At 36.0% G+C, this 18579-nt stretch overlaps 1 protein-coding gene across 1 annotated transcript in view; it reads right to left on the bottom strand.

The window, feature by feature from the left end:
- Positions 1-2835: 2835 nt before the first annotated feature.
- The window catches only part of LOC136246957 (alpha-tectorin-like), a 35904-nt gene continuing 20160 nt past the window's right edge, over positions 2836-18579 (bottom strand). Inside the window, exons 12-24 of the mRNA XM_066038557.1 lie at positions 17790-17963; positions 17434-17607; positions 16614-16805; positions 15806-15994; positions 14068-14205; positions 13895-14014; positions 13204-13389; positions 11679-11807; positions 10705-10821; positions 9675-9860; positions 6990-7199; positions 5081-5212; positions 2836-3237 (exon numbers count right to left, since the gene is read on the bottom strand). Coding sequence (XP_065894629.1) covers positions 3101-3237; positions 5081-5212; positions 6990-7199; positions 9675-9860; positions 10705-10821; positions 11679-11807; positions 13204-13389; positions 13895-14014; positions 14068-14205; positions 15806-15994; positions 16614-16805; positions 17434-17607; positions 17790-17963 — 2084 coding nt within the window. The 3' untranslated portion in view covers positions 2836-3100. The remainder of the gene's footprint in view (positions 3238-5080; positions 5213-6989; positions 7200-9674; positions 9861-10704; positions 10822-11678; positions 11808-13203; positions 13390-13894; positions 14015-14067; positions 14206-15805; positions 15995-16613; positions 16806-17433; positions 17608-17789; positions 17964-18579) is intronic.

The raw sequence follows: 18579 nt of genomic DNA, 5'->3' as shown, positions 1-18579 counted from the left end.
ATATATACAGTTATAAATAAGGAACTGTAGTTGGTGAGGGCATTTATGGTGAGGGGCAGCTATTGTCAGCAGGTGATGACCTTTTTTTTTTTTTTTTTTGGTCTTTGACTTACAGCTAGGCTGAAGCTACAATTCAAAAATGGAACCCCCCTTTTTAAAAGTCTGGATCCGCCCCTGTTAAGTAATGGAGAGTAAAGTTGATAGCAAGAGTAACATCCATGACTGGACTTGGGCAGCCTGAACCTCGCATGCAGCCATCCGATCATAGGCGGCGGAAAGGGGGGGGGGGGGGGGGGGGGGCTAGGGGGCTTAGCCCCCCCTCAGAATGATATCACACCGAAATTATCTTTCTTGGAGTGGGGCTGAAAACCGTGATAAAGATCGAGATACTCTAATAGAGCAGTCACTCTAATAAAGTAGTCAGTGTGTAGCGAGCTATGAAAGGATTTTTATGTAGTTTATCAGCTAGGAATGGTAGCTGGTGAGGTGGAAAGCTCTTGTCAGTTGGTTGCGACCTTTTTTTTTTTTTTTTTGGTCTCACCTTACCAAACTATAGAAATAAGTCTGGGTCAGCCCAGCCCCCCCTCATATCAACTACTTCCGCCGCCGCTGCATCCGATTGATGCTTGAATGTTTACAGATGATTTGACTCTGCCAATTTCATTTTTGTTTTATACTATAGAGTACATATAGAAGTATACACTTCAGGAAAATCAACTGTACAAACATGTCATTGGGACAACACTGATTCTGATCTTTGCATGTTTGTAGTATATTATACTTATCTTAAGCATCGATATACTGTGCATAATGAAACTCTCTAATAACTCAGTATAGTAGTATAGTCTGTATGAATTTCCGGAATACAGTGATTTATCTTATGGCAGCTGTTTCCCACTTGACAAAATCAGACAAATCATTAAATTAGGCCTTATGTTATTAATGTGAGGTGAGGATTACACTGATGCCACTAAACTGCATCTTTTTCACACAGTACGTGTGTTTGTCTCTCACTTATTGGACTACTGTAAAGTGTGATCAATATTATGACATAATAATATGTAGAAGTTATATGAATTATTCTATCACTGTAAATAAGTTTATAGGAATTTTACAAACTAGCAAGTAGGCCTGAGTCAAATATGCTCAACAAATGTAGCCCAAAATTCTTTCAGGAATTTCCCAACAATTACCATAATTATTATGCTCATTCAGTGTTCCCATTATGCTTGCATTATGCTCCTAGGTTAGCAACATTTCTTATATCTTTAAAAAAATTTTCTCAGCTAATGCACTGGTACACTATTTCACTACAAAGTAGCTGTTCTATTAGAGAGTATCGATCTAAGGAGATATGTACAATGCATTTGAGTGCTTATTGCAGTTGGCAGTTTACACTTACTACTCTATTGGGTAGTATCAATCTGAAATATCCACCTAATATGCTAGCAGTATGCTGGCATAGCACCCCAGCCTATTATGCATGTTATTATGCTAGCATATTTTATGCAGGCCTACTAGCAGCAGTAACAGGGATCATTCAAAAATGCTTAAACAAAGAGATCATCAAAAATTTAATCAGGACTTGGCCTTTGGTATTACTGCATGTGGGCACGTAAGTAATTTTGCTTACTTTCTAAACTTTCATCACTTATAACTTTTTATGCATCATGCTACTGCCATGCAATTTTCAGCCTTTATTAAACTTTTGAGTGACAGAGTGCAAATTCCTAATTCCAGTATTGAGATATTACCTGTTGTATGGCAGGGTGTAGTTTGTGCCCACATGCTCGATCTATTTTTTCGGGTACAGTCACATATTAATTATACAGTTTTATGGATTGATGTATATAGATAGAGCTTGGTAACCATTACCACTAACAAGTGGACAATCTAGATATACTCTAATAGTACATTCACATTGTTAGAGCATGCATTCACTCTTTTAGCAATGTAACAAGTGGCCATGTTGAGAGTTCAGTCAAGATTTCAGCTATGGATCCATTACAAGTCATCCTGTACAGTTCAGCTATAGCCCTGTGACAAATATTACCCTGGCCTGTAGACGGTTTATGCAGGCACACATCCTTACACCCTGTAGTGAGTTCAGAAGCAAACAAGTCACCCTGTGGAGAGTTTACAAACAATTGCAAGTCACCCGGTTTTCCAACTACCGCATGGTAGTTACTAACTGTTCTATTAGTCAAGAGTACATCATTTTCCATAACAAACAGCTGCAGTAATGTGCGCAATTTTATGGACCAAGGCTTTCAGTATGGCATGATTACTGTCTATTATGCATAATGAGACACCTATATACTGTACTCAAAATGTTCATCCACAGTACACTGAGTACAGTGTCCTGTAACTCCTGTTCCACAACCTTTTATAACACTGGCTCACTAAAAAATAATGATTGCAAATAGCTTTAGGGCTGAAGCAAATACTGCAATACTCTAGTACTTGTTAGGATTTTAGTAATCAGATAGTAAAATTTGCTGTGGTACTTGTGTATACGTACTCATTAAAATCACATGACTCAGCTTACATGAAGCATTTGCCATCAGGATGGAGGCTATAGGGTTTGATTGGCATAATTTCTTGTCAGGGACACTAACATCAGTACCATAATACAGTGTGTTTCATTGTTGTTCCTTGAAAAAGCTTTAGACTGCTTAGTCACTAGTCAGTATATATAAAACATGTCTTAATGGGTATGACTAACTAAAAGTAGCTAGTATCCATGAGTACTCGATCTCAAACTCTAGAAAGTACTTGAATACCAAAAAACCATGACCGTTTTTCCCATCCCCAATTACAATACAAACACTTGGTTATCCAGCTACAAATCTATCCTTTATGTCACTGCTCTCAAAAGATTACGAGATGTTCAGGTATATTAAATTACATTAACACTGCAAGGTTTGATGTCTAAACTACATACATACACAAAATGTGAGTTTACATTTTGTACATGCTGGCTAATTTCCAATGCAATAGTTCAATCTAACAAAGTGTAACAAATGCTAATAATGTTATGTAATGCTATTGAATTGAGTTATCAAATGTGTGTGCAGTTCCTCCAGTTGTAGTTGAATGTCTAGTTCCGACTACCACGACGGATCCTAAACTGGACCTTTGTTCTTTTGTATAAACTGTCATCACCAGGACATTTCCCCCTCACAGTGATGGTATGACGTCCTCTTGATAAATTGTTATAGGTCACAGGGCTTGTACCTGTACAAAGTACAAACAAATCATTATTGACAGTAGTGATGACTTAGATACAAATTAATCATTAATCCAACAACTGAATGTGTTACAATATAATACTCTCAATAGCAGCTTGACGTATTATATTGAAATACGTCAAGCAATTAGCCAATAGAATTAGTATTACACTTGCTTAACAAAAATCTGTAATACTAATTTGATTGGCTAAAATAGTGTGGTGTGTTCCTGTTAGAAGTAAATGTCCAACTTGACAACTAGTGTTACCATAGTAATAGATGCCCCACGGTATAGCAACAATATGCTTGCTTAGCAATGGTTGTTAGGTAACCGTTGCTAGGGTAAACGTCATTTGAAACCATAGTAAGCAATGGTTGTTAAGTGTAATTGGTCTATTACAGTGGCTATTTTTTACTTTCTGTTGCCTAGCAACAGCTGCTATGCTGGTTGGATTAATTTACAATAGGATGGATGGCTGTGGTATTTGGGATTAATAGTTCTCGCATTGTAAACAGGAAGGAAATAGTGTTTGGTTTCGCCTCGCACTATTTTACTCCTTCCTGTTTACAATGCTCGCACTATTAATCCCAAATACCACAGCCATCCATCCTATTACATATACTAACATGCTACTTAAAAAACTAAGTGCTCAGAAGTTATGTAATAGTATCTCCTAGTAAGAGTATTAACTTTTAAACTACAGTGTATGATATAGTGGTTTTTGGATTATTACTTGAATGCATACAAATGTAATTCCCTGTATTTCATGATTCATTAAATAGTTTGCAATTACTAAGCAATTTTTCTGAGGTAAATTTGCTCCAATTTGACCTCTTTCCCTTCCACTGCAATCTAGCTTTTTTTTGTCAAGCAAGAAAATTAACTACTGTTCTAAGTATAGCATAATTGTGTTAGTCCCACTTCTTGTGCGTAAAAGTCATGTAAGCATTTAGTTGCATACCTGTATAGTAGTTAACATGAAACTGCTGTAATGATGCTAATAATTTTAATAATGGTCTTATGTATATCATTATTAACACCACTTTCATGGTTGCTCCCTTTGATTTCACAACTCAGGTTTAGAAGGCTGCATCCTTTGCATGGATCATAATATTGAGCCATACAATTTGCCACCTACCTACATAGCAAGATTTGTTTGGCCATGATAGGAAACAAGATTTGCAATGTCTCTTACCAGTTCTGAACAGTAGATAGAGTAGAATATTCATAGTTCTCTATTTTATATGCTGGCAATCCAATTGTGGTAAAAATGAGCTTGAATGTGTGTGCGTATAGAAGCTGGCTTATCTCATATTTCAGTGGAGGATCAAGAAATTTTCAGAGGGGGTTTCAGATTCCTCTCAATTTCAGCCTAGCTGTAAGTCAAAGACCAAAAAAAAAAGGTCACAGAGGCAAAAGTATGAAGTTTCGCCAGTATAATGTCCCATAATACACTATGTATAACTCGTGGTGAATTTATCACCCACACGAGTCATAAATTAGGCGCAGGAACTATTTTCAGAGGGGGTTTCAGTTGAAACCATTGCAACCTCCCTGTATCCGCCACTGCATTTGCAATCTAACTTAACTTACGTGACCGGATTGCAAAAAAGGGTCTTCCAAACACATCCAATTCCGTAAACTCGAGCGACCATAACTTAGTATTCAAGTAACATATTAACCTGACACTTTCACCATGTATTCAGCTATGTTGGTGCTAACTTCTGACCAAATTTCAAGTCAATAGCTTTTTTCATTCTAAAGATATGAACTCCAAAGTTGGTAAACTGGATGTGTGTGGAAGACCCTTTTTGCAAATCTAGCCACATATGTAATAATTATCACTTACAACTCCTGTATCTTTGCCTGTCCAATCTACATTGAAATACAGTTTCAGAATGAGATGGATCAGCAGAAAATGTGACAGTTACATCATCTCTTGATACTTTATGATCAGCACTGATTGAGGTGAGTGAACAACCTTGAGTAAGACAACAAATATAAACACTATTTTGTATTTTATTCAGTGAACAAAAGACTTTCCTACAATTCAACAAACCAAAAATTAAATCACTCTAATATACAGTAGTTACTAAAATATTTAATCAACTTTTAATTTTATGATGCCAGTAAGTACTTAGTGAACAACTTCACATTCGTATACTTAGGATATAAGGTAAAAGTAAGTTATATTATATTCAGGCCCTAAAGTGCCTCAAACACTACCAAAGCTTTGCTACAAACACATTTAGTAGAGATTTTCTCGCAGAAGTGATGTTTTCAGATTATCAGCTCACTAAAGCCTAGAGGAGGGTGCACATGTTTTAAGCGCTGCATAAAATTATTGTTTTAGTTGCATAAATCCACTTGGTATTTCCACGTGAGCCTCAATAAACTTATTACAAATCTAGCAAACAGTGGTAATTACTAGAAAATGGTACATTTGTTGTTGTTGTTGTTGTTTTTAAAAACGACCCGTAGTTAGTTTAAGGCAATTTTAACAATGTCATGTATATCGTGCACAATTATCTCAGCCCTTTGCATGCCATACAAAGCAGCAATAATTATAGCTTGGTAACTCCTGTCGTAAGCTTAGTGCTCTCCAGCACTCTATAAGTGAACCATTTGTATAAAATATTTTAGTAGTGCTTAAATTGTGTCCGCCCTCCTCTCACTAAAGGTGCCTTTTAGCACACCACATACAGGACATGTATTATACACAAATTGAACTTGTGTCCCATTAGTTTTCACTGACAACATGAGAGATAAATTCGTGGTAGTGCGCTGATGGGATTGTGTCACTTATCATGCACAAATAAACTAAAATTCTCTGTCATTTTCATACGATGCCTCCTACAGTTGAAATAAGATGCAGGTTAATTTCATGTATTGTTTGCTGTGTAACAGGCAGAGCCAAAACCACATGAAATGGCTACAGTACATTGTTTATTATTATATCATGCAATTGCACACCATAGGTGCCTGTGCTTTAGTCCCCCAAATAACATGGCCATCCTGTGGCTGTGACGTCATTGTGGATAAAGTCCATGAAGGAAGATGTATCTGGCTATAATTGTACAACAAAACAGAAATTGTTTGATCGATCATATTTCAGTGAGAGAAGGAGATATCAACCTCTAAGCAACAGATATGATTACAAGACAACACAATGAATAATTTGTATTGCATATATACTGGATAATTTTCGAGATAATGCTTTTTTGTAGTGGCTTTTGTTACTTTATACCCATACCTGTTGGCTACTGGTTGGTATTTTACTTCATGAGTGAAATATGATGGATCAAAGCTGCCTGTACAGCCTTCTAAAATATAATACTCTAATAGAGCACACGCTTTCTGAGCATTTCTATTAAAACTCAAAAGAATTTTCTTGAATTTCTGTATAAATCTATAAAGCCTTACCATTCTGGTGTAATACAAAATTAAGCTTTTTTGATGAACAGTCAAAATTTCCCCATCCATTACACTGTAACACTTTACTGCGCTCTAATCCCTTAACATGTTTAGTACTTATTATGTAATGATTGCTACTGCTACTACCTTATAGAATTCTTAATTATATACAGTATGGATCTCAATACAGTGTATATTCCTACCCAGCATTATCGCCCAAAAATCAGCTAAGGGGATGTTAGCTGAACATATAGTTAACTGACAAGCTTTGCAATGCAAATGTAGAATCTACTGATCTTCCTATGCAATAGCTAATATTATACTGACAGTACCAGAACACATACCTCTACAAGTTGCTCCAGTACCAGTCCAGCTGCCTCTACCACTTTGTATCTGACAAGTCCTACTGGAGCTACCAGACAGATCAAAGCCACTATCACATGTGATACTACAAGATTCTCCATCAGTAGGAGCATCATTACGTGTTAGTGAACACGTAATACTTCCATCAGCTGGGTCAGGAAGTAGTGGACATCTGTTGTCTGATAATTGACCTATAGGGGTTACATATGTACTCAATGGTAGAATGTGTGCATGCAATAAACCATGCATTATATTTTAATTACCCATCGATCACTATGGCCTATATAAGTAACATGATCAGAAATGAGGAGAATCATTGATCACCTGCACAATAAATTTTGAAACAAAACTTCAAAATTTTATTGGACTGCTTTGAATTCATTGTATAGAAGCACTGTGCATAGTAATAAAGTTATTTAATCTGTTAACTATAAATCACTATTATTCTTTTTAGTAAACTTTTAGAAGTAATATTTGATGGAATTGACTACAAAACAACTAACTACAATTTTGTTCACATTCATCCAAGCCCCATGAATACCTGGTTCAGTAATATCAAACAATTAAGTGAACATGTGTACACTCCTTAACTTTAATACAGGAACAAATGTGTTAGTGCTAATTAATATCACATTTCCAGCTATGCTTGACTTGTCCAATACTATATAGATGTTTATATAGGATGTTATAACTCACATATTCTTGCTGATGTCAAGATAACAGTTATTGCTTTACAATATGCGCTATTAATTCAGTGGAAGACCCTCTTCCCCTCCCCCAAAAAAAGAATTAAGCAAGATTGAGATACTCTAATAGAGCAGTCAGTTAAATTAGAACAGTCACCACACAAAACACTATTCGGAATCCTTCATAATAGTTGCTGAGCATGAAATAGCATCTGCACCACTATCTCATGCATGGTCCTGTTAAGAATGTTGTGTAAATGAAATGCACATAGTTTTGTGTATGCCATTCTTTAGGCTGATTATATAGTTAGACTCTATTTAGGCTGTTTTGGGTGGGTAATAAAACTCATATGTGACCCAGTCTGAGAAAACCGGTCTTATTTCCCATGTCAGCAGATTCGATTTTTCACCCAGGTCACACAGTTACATGAATAAACTATCTAATTCCACATTTAAAATCAGCTAGACTTGAGTGGTCTGGTTTTGCTGGCTGCTTTTCCCAAGCCCAGTGGCGATCCGTACGTGTGGTATGGAGCCTTAATGGAGCTGTGGTCAGTAGGGACCCGCCGATTATGCTCATAATTTTACCTATTATGCTATGCTGCACTGCTCAAAAATTCACCTATTATGCTCAAATTAATGCTCAATATTTACCTATTATGCTCGATTATGCTCAATGTTCATGCCTTAGTTCATATGCTTTGCTACTAGTTTAACACTGTATAGAAAGAAAAAAATGAGTGGCTGGAACACAAATAATAAATTCTTGCTGCATGTAAGAGAAAAGATCGATATACTCTAATAGAACAGCCAGTTTGATGATTGTTCTATTAGAGTTACTGATTGCTCTATTAGAGTATATCGATCTTATTTTGCAATTGTCATTTTTCCAGCAAGAATTTATACTATCGTAAAAATATTTAACCTATTATGCTGGCATTATGCTCAATGCTTTTAGGTACCTATTACACTCAAAATTATGCCAGCATAATCGGCGGGTCCCTAGTGGTCAGCCTGGGAACGACTGTATGTGGCTGTACAGCTCTGTGGTGTTAAATAACTACCACTACTGTGAATTTCCTTTCATTTTAGCCAGTTTTGAGACCTCAATGGCTCAACACTTGGCCTAATTTATCCCTTGGCCTTCCTATTCAATTTTTGAACACCATCTTGCCCGCCTTCCAGGACCCCCGCCTCCCACCCAATTTGCAGCTCGCCTGATACAGTCAACCTCGGTTTAAAAACTATCTAAAATGACGGGAAACTTAGTTGTTGGCTACTTGCACAGTGGATGCTCTGGAAGGTAAGGAATTGGTATAAAATGTGTGAAAATTTGGTACACCTAGCTTCAACCATTGGCGAGCTACAACACACTAAATACTTAAAACCGGCATTTCTTGATACTTTTAAATAAGTGATAAGCCCGGTTTTGTCAGACTGGGTCACATATACTCCACCTTGTTTATTATCGCAAGAAAGCCAGCCGTTTTGCCAAGCCTACAGTAGAAACAGCCAGGATAAAGTAAGTAATGTGAGTGTAATGTGAAATACAGTCTAAAGCAGTTATATAGCCAGGGCCTTCGGGTTTATAAATTTCATAGACTCCACATTGTGCCCGTATAACTATTATGTAGGATAGTCATGCCTGTCACTTATCCACAACTCTTAGTCCACTTAGAAAGCAGTATGATTAAGATAAATTATTTGTGTGCATTAAATACTGTATACATTTAATTTTCAGTCACGTATGACATAGCATTAGCTTCTGGGGGGGCTATGCTCCCCAGACCCCCTGTTCCATGATCTATATACCTACTACCCTGGTGCACCTTCCCCTCCCCCCATTTCCAAACCCTGGATCTGCCCCTGTAATTGTTTCGGCAAGAAACGTTATACTAAGAAGTTACATATGAAGTACAAAAATACTACTACAGATTTTCTCATACCACATAATAATAAATGTAACACAGAATAACTTACTGCCGGTACACATGGAAATTTCCCCACTCCATGTTCCATTTTCAAAACATGTCCTAGAAGCACTTCCACTTAGGTCAAATCCAGCATCACATGTAAAACTACACATGTCCCCAGCATTAGGACCTCCATTGTCTCCATATTGACAGTCAATCATCCCATTATCAAGAGTGAGGGCCTCACATATTTCTATAAAGTACATAGCTTCTTATAAACACACTCAACTAAACGAGTTATAATAATATAACATTTTTATGATTTTGAGTCTATTAAGCTGAAGTGCTATTTGCTCTTCTATAGCTGATTACGCACCAAAATCTAGGAATATTGCCACAAAACTGGCTACTCTGGAATTTGATGCAGAGAAAACTTGAGGAAGATTCACCAAAACTACATTTTATAAACCTATGGATGTATGATCTGCACTTGACATAAAGTACTAGTTATCAAGCAACTCTGGGGCTATAGCTGCATAGGGCTACATTTTATCATGAATCACTGGACAATCTATTCAGTAGGTAAAATCTACTATATTATTTGCATGCAATTGTTGCAGTTACATATATAATAGGTCACATGCCCACAATTTGCTGGTCAACTAAAAATGCTCACATCTTTTAACTACGTACATAGTTGCAGGAAGATAATTTATTATGAATAATTATGGCTCATGTACTGTTATAAAAATTCAACATCTATTGTACATGCATGTTACATACATAGCTATAAGACATGATGAATGGTATTTTGATGTTCAGTAATTTAATTTGAGACTCATGTAGTTTGAGAAGCCAAAAGTGCATGCATAAGCAACATGATGTGAATATATGTGTCCACTCATAATTTTTAAAAAATAATTTTTTTGCTGTAAGTACAGTATCAAGTCTTCTGAGCACACCAGCAGGGATGACTGCTTAGTAAATAACAGCAACAACAACAACAATAACAACAACAATAATAACAATAATAATAGTACTGTAATATATATATATTATAATTTAAAGCTGTTAATTTAGTTATGTTGTACACTTACGTATATGTAACACTTCAACTTCAGAGCTACCAGACTGGCCTGGACATTTAGCTCTAACTCTCACTTGATTGTCTCCTGGTCTTACTTGTTGTGAAGAATAGGTGAAAGGACTGGTACCTATAATAAATAGCACAATCATATAATTATATACAAATTCGTAAAAAATGGGAGCTTTAAATACTAGTAGGTATCATTACTATACTGAAATACTTTTCTGCAGCAATAATCATCAGTATCAATAATCACAAACCAGATAATATTATTCTGTTTGAATAACTTTGAGGGGATATATCTGGTAACAAGGCAAGCACTGTGGGAGATCTGCCATATTTACAATCTGTATAGCTGCCCCTTGGTGGGATGGCAACTATAATAATACCAATTCCACTATATACATCATCACCTCTACAAAAACATTTGTGCAACAGTACCACTGAAAGCTTTGTGAAGACAATTTTTTAAATGAAATGAATGCACTAAAATAACTTCAGCAAAGGAATTGTGTAAAACCTTTATGTGTACATATTTGTAACATACACATCAACACTATTTGACAGTTCTCTGACAACAATTGATCATGTGGTATTAGGCTGCTCAAAAGTGTCTTGTAGAAACTATATTGACATGAGCTATTGACACTTGCTGATAATCATTTGTTTAAAATTGTATTACTTAAATTGCTGATCTTAGACTAGTAACTTTAGTCTTTTCAAATACTGATTGCTGTGTATTGTTGTAAACATGACTGGATTCTGGGAAATTATCCCTAATGTTTTGTGTGAAATAATTAGAGTTATACTACTACTTACTGTGTTACCATTAAGAGACCTCTTTAATTTTTTGTCACAAAATTAATTGTAACTCAAGATATACTGTACTTTACTCACTTTAGTGAGAGCATTAATTTGGCTATAAACATTTGAGGTGATATTGAGACTAATTTTCAAAATCCAGTCACAAATGTATTTACTTACAGTCCACGAAATCTCTGTTATTCAGTTTGCAGCTGTATAGAGCATGTGGATCATCAGCGACAAAATTAACAGTTATGGTTAAGTCATGTGATGAAATATTGGCATCAAGCATTGTGATCTCACAGTCAGCTATAAAGTAAGTAACATGTATAATAATAGTATTTAGTACACCAGGTTCATATATGTTATTAAATGCTATCGCACTAGGGACTTGTGAGAAGGCTAAAGCCTGTGAATACAGGGAGTCTGAAACATGTTACTGAAACATTGAAGAATGCAGAAAAAATCCCAGACCCAGTAGTGACTTGATCCCCTGCAACATGCAGTCTAGGCATGCACCAGAGGAGCCACAACAGCTGGGATCCGTGATCTTCTCTGTATTCAACCTCTACTTAATCATTGTTCTCACCATCCAGGTGGATTTATTAAATGCTATCCCTCTAGGGACCTATACATGTTTCTATAATTCATATAATGCCACCGCACATACAGTTAAAAAATACCTCCTCACACTTTAGACCACACATATAATTATTTGCACATTATTTAGAATTGTGCCACAAAGTTATGATCCATTACAAAATTGTGCAGCAGTTGTAATGTTATACTGTACATAAAACATTATAAAGGCCTCTATCAAACCATACTGTATATTAGGACAAAGGTCTGCATTTTCCATATAAAAAATATTAACCAGGTACTACTGTACCATAGCACCTTGGTAGTTTTAGATAGGTATAAGCAAGCCCAAAAGTGTCTTTAAAGCAGTAAAAAGGCTTCTGATAAGTTCCTACAGAATTTTAAAATTATTTATTTAATAGACTTTCTGACTTTAACTGCATGCCTACCTGATGCCTCCAGACTAGGGTAACTCAATAAGGCAAATGGCTTGATTTTTTTTTACTGTTAGACATCGTTTCAGCCTAAAAGGTGCCTTTTGGCACACTATATAGTACAGTGTACATTACTTTTGTCCTCCTTTGTGTCACATTTCGTCTCGCTGACAGTGCAAGGTGTTGATTTGTGTTAGCTAGCACAGAGATGAGTTTCCTATAATTGTAACAGAAATTGTCCATAGTGGCTGAACTAATTCCAAAAGTGCTTCTCTTTGTTTGTAAGCTTGTGTAATGAGCTGAACATAGTTGAATAATAGCTACTTCACTTTTTCAGTAATTGATGGTTTGGGGCACATGTTCAGACGAAAACATTAAGTTTTTGATGTGGTATACGATAATAATTATGCTACAAAAAGTAAATAAACAAACAAACAGGAGGAAGGAAAAATTTGGAACTTTAAGTTCAATTAGGGATCATACATGTAGCTATAGAAAGTAGTGAAGGGAGGGAGGTTGCCTACTAGTGAACATTTAATCCCTGGTTCAGTCTACACCCATCACTGAAGTAAGGATTAACTATCCACTATTACATCAGTGTCCCTTGCTTCCCTACTTTTTATGGCTATGATTCCTAATTGAACTTAAAATTCCTCTACTTGTAGAAATACACACTACACACATATACATACGGGCAGTGCATGTCGTATCATCGCCGGTCCATGTCCCAAGATCGTCACACATTCTGGAGCTACTACCTTCCATAATGAAGCCACGATCACAAGTCAAGGTGCAATTGTCTCCAGCATTAGGACCTCCATTTTCACCAAGCTCACAATTAACTGTCCCATTTCCAAGAGTGAGTGGACAGCATATTACTGCATAAAGAGCAAACATATATTGAAACATTGTATGGAACAAAAGTGCTTACCAAAACTCTGATTTATAGAATACACATGTGACCATGTATGAGGATAGTTTATATTTAATTTCAAGTTGTTAATAGGCTGCATCACAAATAGCCATCAGATTTTTAAGTTCTGGTCACTATAGAGCACATTGGTCTCCCTTGAGAACAAATATTTGTAACCCATTATGGTGCTAACGAATAACAATAATAACACAACATATTTCCACAATTAGCTTGAAGTGCACTGTGTTATGTGTCAACCAATCCGTCATTCATTATAACTAATAACTGACTACTCTATTAGAGATATTGTCAAGACTGTGTATTATTTTATCCTTTAAATCCATTTTAACTATTGGACAATTAGTCTACCTATTATGTAGCTAGCATTATACTTAATGCTTCAGCCACTTGTTATGCTCAAAATTATTGATAGTACTTACAGTAATATCACACTAATTCCATGAACATACCAATGTCTAAGTCTTGTGTTGGACGATCATTGATTTGACCAGGGCACTGAGCTCGCACCCTAACAATATTTTCTCCTTCTCTCACACCGTCATCTTCTGTATAGGTGAGAGGGCTGGTGCCTACAGAAGGCAATACACTGTGTATGGAATGTCATAATATTAATCACACTTACAAATCTCGAAGTCCTTTTTGTGTATTCTGCAGTCAAAAAATACTTCTGGGTCTGTACTATCAGAAGTGAATGTGACTGTTATGTTCTTATCCATCGAAGTGATAGATTCATCAACAACTGAATTTACTTCACAACCATCTGAAATTCAAACAGTTTTTAATATCACATACAATATGTGGTACTACAGTAAAACTTTGAAAGATCTATAAAATGAGTCACAGAGTACTTTCAAATTTCAAAGTCTGACTGACCGTAACTTCATATTAAAATTACACCAAACAGAGTGGAACAAAGGATATATATTATGTGACCAAGTTGTAATATTCACAAGTAAGTTACGGGTTGCCAAGTCCAAGCATTTTGATGTTCAATATTTGTCACCAACTAGGGGCTGCACCCCTAGACCACTGCATCTGGACTGCCTTGGATATACCTCAGTTCAATTAAATGTTCTGATCAGCAAAATTAAATTGTGATTGGATCTGCAAAAGTGGTCTAATAGCCTTTCCAATTATGCATGTACCTACGCATTCTAAATTAAAAACTTAAGAGTTAGCTGCTAAGCTATCTTTAAATATCAATTTAATCATCAATCTTTGATACCATTTTTTTAAAGGAAGTGGTTACTGAACTTAAAGGTTTTTTCACGGATAACACAGCTAAATTGACAGTCATTAATCTGCTTAAGTATCCATTCACTAATCTGCCCCAAGTATTCAATTTAGGGCACACAACAAATAGTATTAGTGTTAGTTGGGTTCAGCTTTGGTTTCTTTTTCACCTTTAGGTTATGTTCTTCTTACTTATAGTCACATTTATAGGATAGAAAAGTAAGGGAGTTGGGGAGCTAACAGCACAGCAGATAGCCACTACACAGAACCATCACACTGATGGTCCAGGGTTCAAACCCTGGATGCTGCACTGTTGTTGTTGTTGTTTTTTTTGTCTACGTTTTACTGTCAGGTTCAGCTTTGGTTTCTTCTTTATGTTATTTTCTTCTTACTATAGTACAGCCTACTTCTGTAGTCACATTTATAGGATTTAAAAAGTAAAGGAGTTGGGGAGCCAACAGTGGTAGCACAGCTGGTAGCTACTACACAGACACTACACTTCATTTATTTGTTTTAGTATCCAGTTTTACTGTTGGTTCAATAGCTGGTACATTATTGAACTAACTTTCAGTTCAGTAACCACTACTTTTTTAAAAATACTATTCTGTTATGAATGTTCTGTTAGAGTAATTTTGACTGCTCTATTAGAATAATCTGACTGCTCTATTAGAATTTTATCAAATACTCTTATGAGAATCCTATTACATGTACACTGTAGCTACACTGTATATTAATGCTACAAACCCATAGTCTTATTATCCTGCTCCAAGCTCATGCACAAGTTAAATCTTAGACTGGAATCCAGGAATACCACCTAAATATGTGTAGAATTATGCTATTGTATGCTTGTCCATAGTGTGTTTTAAACACCTGCACCATTATGAACTAAAAATTTGTATACTTATTTTGAAAAGAACCTCAAACAAAAATTAAATACTGGTCGAAGGCCTGAAAGGTACAACTTTCTATTAATTCTTTACTTTTCTATATCACAAAGCAAAATAACACATACGTACATACATTGGTACATTTGACAATACTTTTAGGATTACATATGCAGACTATAACGTCTTATAGTTGACAGTAAAAGCTGTATAATAAATTGTGCTTATTATACTTATACTTACCAAGCACACATTCAGCTGATAAAGCTGGTGCCCAGTTGCCATTATCTTTACAGGTAGTTGTGGTAGTGTCTCCAATATTGTACCCTTCATCACATGAGAAACTACAGGTGTCTCCAGGAGTGGGTTTTCCATCATCACCCAGTGAACAATTGATTGAACCAAATTGAGGAGCCTTTAATACTTCACATCCTGTGGAAACAGATAACATACAACACATCAATGATACAATGAAGATTTGTATTATATCATATCCCTGATTGTGATGCTTGTATGACAATCAGATATGGTTATGCCATTACATAATAGTAGGTATTATACGATAGCTGTATACGTACGTAATCATTTTGGTAAAAACCAGCTTTAAATATCATCAGTGTTATTCCTTTCCTACATTTCTCACCTCTGCACTCTTTGTGAACCTTCACATGTGATGAAAGGTAAAACTAGAGATTTGGGACATGGTGGGTTTTAATTTAAGTTTGAGTGATATTGAAAACAAAGGAGGTGCTGTAATTTGATTGGCTTGATTCACATTACACAATTCATACTGGGATTCTATTGGTGAGGAAGAAGCACTATATCAATTTTCTTAGTGCATGGACAGTGCAGAAATATGAATTAATCATCATTATTTTTTACCAAATGTCATATGCAAGTGTAATTTGCCTAAATTTTATCAAACCAAGAAGAAGACAAGTCTATACTGGCAGCATTGGTAAAATTAAACACGGTACACCACATGTATATTACATAGTATGTATATGCATGTGAAGGATAGTGAGAGCACAATGAAGACTACAGTACGTACGTATTAGTTTACAAGTAGTGTCGTCACTCCAACTACCATCATCACCACATGTTACAGTCATGTCACCATCCAACATGTAACCATCATCACAAGTGTAGGTACATGTGTCACCAGGATTAGGTACTCCATCAACTCCAAGTGAGCAGTCAATCATTCCACCATCAGGATCACTGAGTGGCGGGCATGCAGTGCCTTGTGGTAGAAATACATGTAATAAAATCTGTGATACATTTTCTATTATACTGAGCAGTTATTTCACATAACTACACTGCTAATTTGTGAGCTACTTAATGGAACACATTTTAAGGATATTATTAGTTCACCAACATAAAAATTACGCTCCTAAAATGGTCATCTTCAAGCCAAAATTTCTTGGCCATAATAAATTACACAGGTGCAGACAGTTGGACCAGTGTATACAGGGTACATGGTGCAAATATGGTCATTAGCCAACCCAACTATCATAGGATCAGAACATTTTTCAATTTTTAAAAAGTTTACAGGAGCTACTAGTGGTGGATCAGCTGCAGATACTTTATTTGGAGAAACTACGTTTTTAGCCAGCAATTTCACAATCATTCTTCCTTACAAGGAAATGCAAATGTCCCACTCCTTTCTCCGTATGCCCTGTACAGATTGGATGACTTAAAAAGGGAATTCAGTTTTTTCTGATCAAGGCATATATAGCCTTTTATATAAAGCTGGCCACTAAAACATGTCCCACAATTAGTTGTAGTGTGTTCAGAATTTTTTTTGTGAAGCTTAAATGACCATCAAAACTGGTAAAATAATATGCCTCCCACCATGCTTCACACTGTACCTTGTGCACACACAGCATCAGTTCCACTCCAAGTACCATCACCCTGACAGGTCCTAGTTTCACTACCACTCAATTCATAACCATCATCACATGAGATGGTACAAGTGTCTCCAGTATCATTCCCGGTACAAGAAATCATTCCATTATCAGGAGCAGTAAGTGGTGGACATTGTACTAGTAAGTCAAAACACAGTTTTATTCATACAGTATCTACTAATCACAAAAAAGTGGATTAAAATTAGCTAAAATTATTTAAACATATTAATCTGGCAAAGAGATAGAGATAACACATGTAATTATGGTGGATATAATAAACTCAATAATTATAAATATTGTATCCAGGGTTATTTGTATACCTGCTGAACAAGTAGCATCAGTTCCACTCCAACTACCATCACCCTGACAGGTCCTAGTTTCACTACCACCCAATTCATAACCATCATCACATGAGATGGTACAAGTGTCTCCAGTATCATTCCCGGTACAAGAAATCATTCCATTATCAGGAGCAGTAAGTGGTGGACATTGTACTACAGAAGTGAAAAGATGAAAGCACAACTTGATGATACCTACTGTTCACAAAGTATAATATTAGCTAGATACTGTTTGATCCAAAGTTGCAAATACTCCATTCAGTGGAGAGCATATTATTATGAATATCAGTACAGTACAAAACCACTCCAAATCAGGCAAAATCAAACTAACATCACCTGTGGACAGCTACACTATCATGCTACTAATTCAGTAACTACATTATATATACACACACACAAAATACCTGACAAATGATTTCTATTTTGTGCGTTAGGATAATTGATTCACTGAAGTGTGAGAAGTTAGTGTAGCGTAAGCATCTATTAAATTTTATTGGATGAGCTCAGTTACCGGAAATGCATGCTTCAATTATCAGACGGGTGTTATACTAATAAAACCGGTAAATTTTTGTGGTACAAAGAAGTGGCATGGTACACAAAGAGTGTTATGTTTGTTAAAGGTTGTAATTGTACTGATAAAGTACTGGACAAAGGTTAACACCTCACGTTACTTCCCTACTGTACGTTTGGGGCTACTTTTAGAAGTGCGTTCATCCTGCAACATCAATGGTGTATTCTCTTCATCACTTTGAAAGCCCATGACAGTCTATTG

The sequence above is a fragment of the Dysidea avara genome, chromosome 2 (genome assembly GCF_963678975.1).
Source record: "Dysidea avara chromosome 2, odDysAvar1.4, whole genome shotgun sequence".
Taxonomy (NCBI): Eukaryota; Metazoa; Porifera; class Demospongiae; order Dictyoceratida; family Dysideidae; genus Dysidea; species Dysidea avara.
The sequence above is the reverse complement of the archived record's forward strand: the minus strand, read 5'-3'. Positions and strand labels throughout refer to the sequence as shown.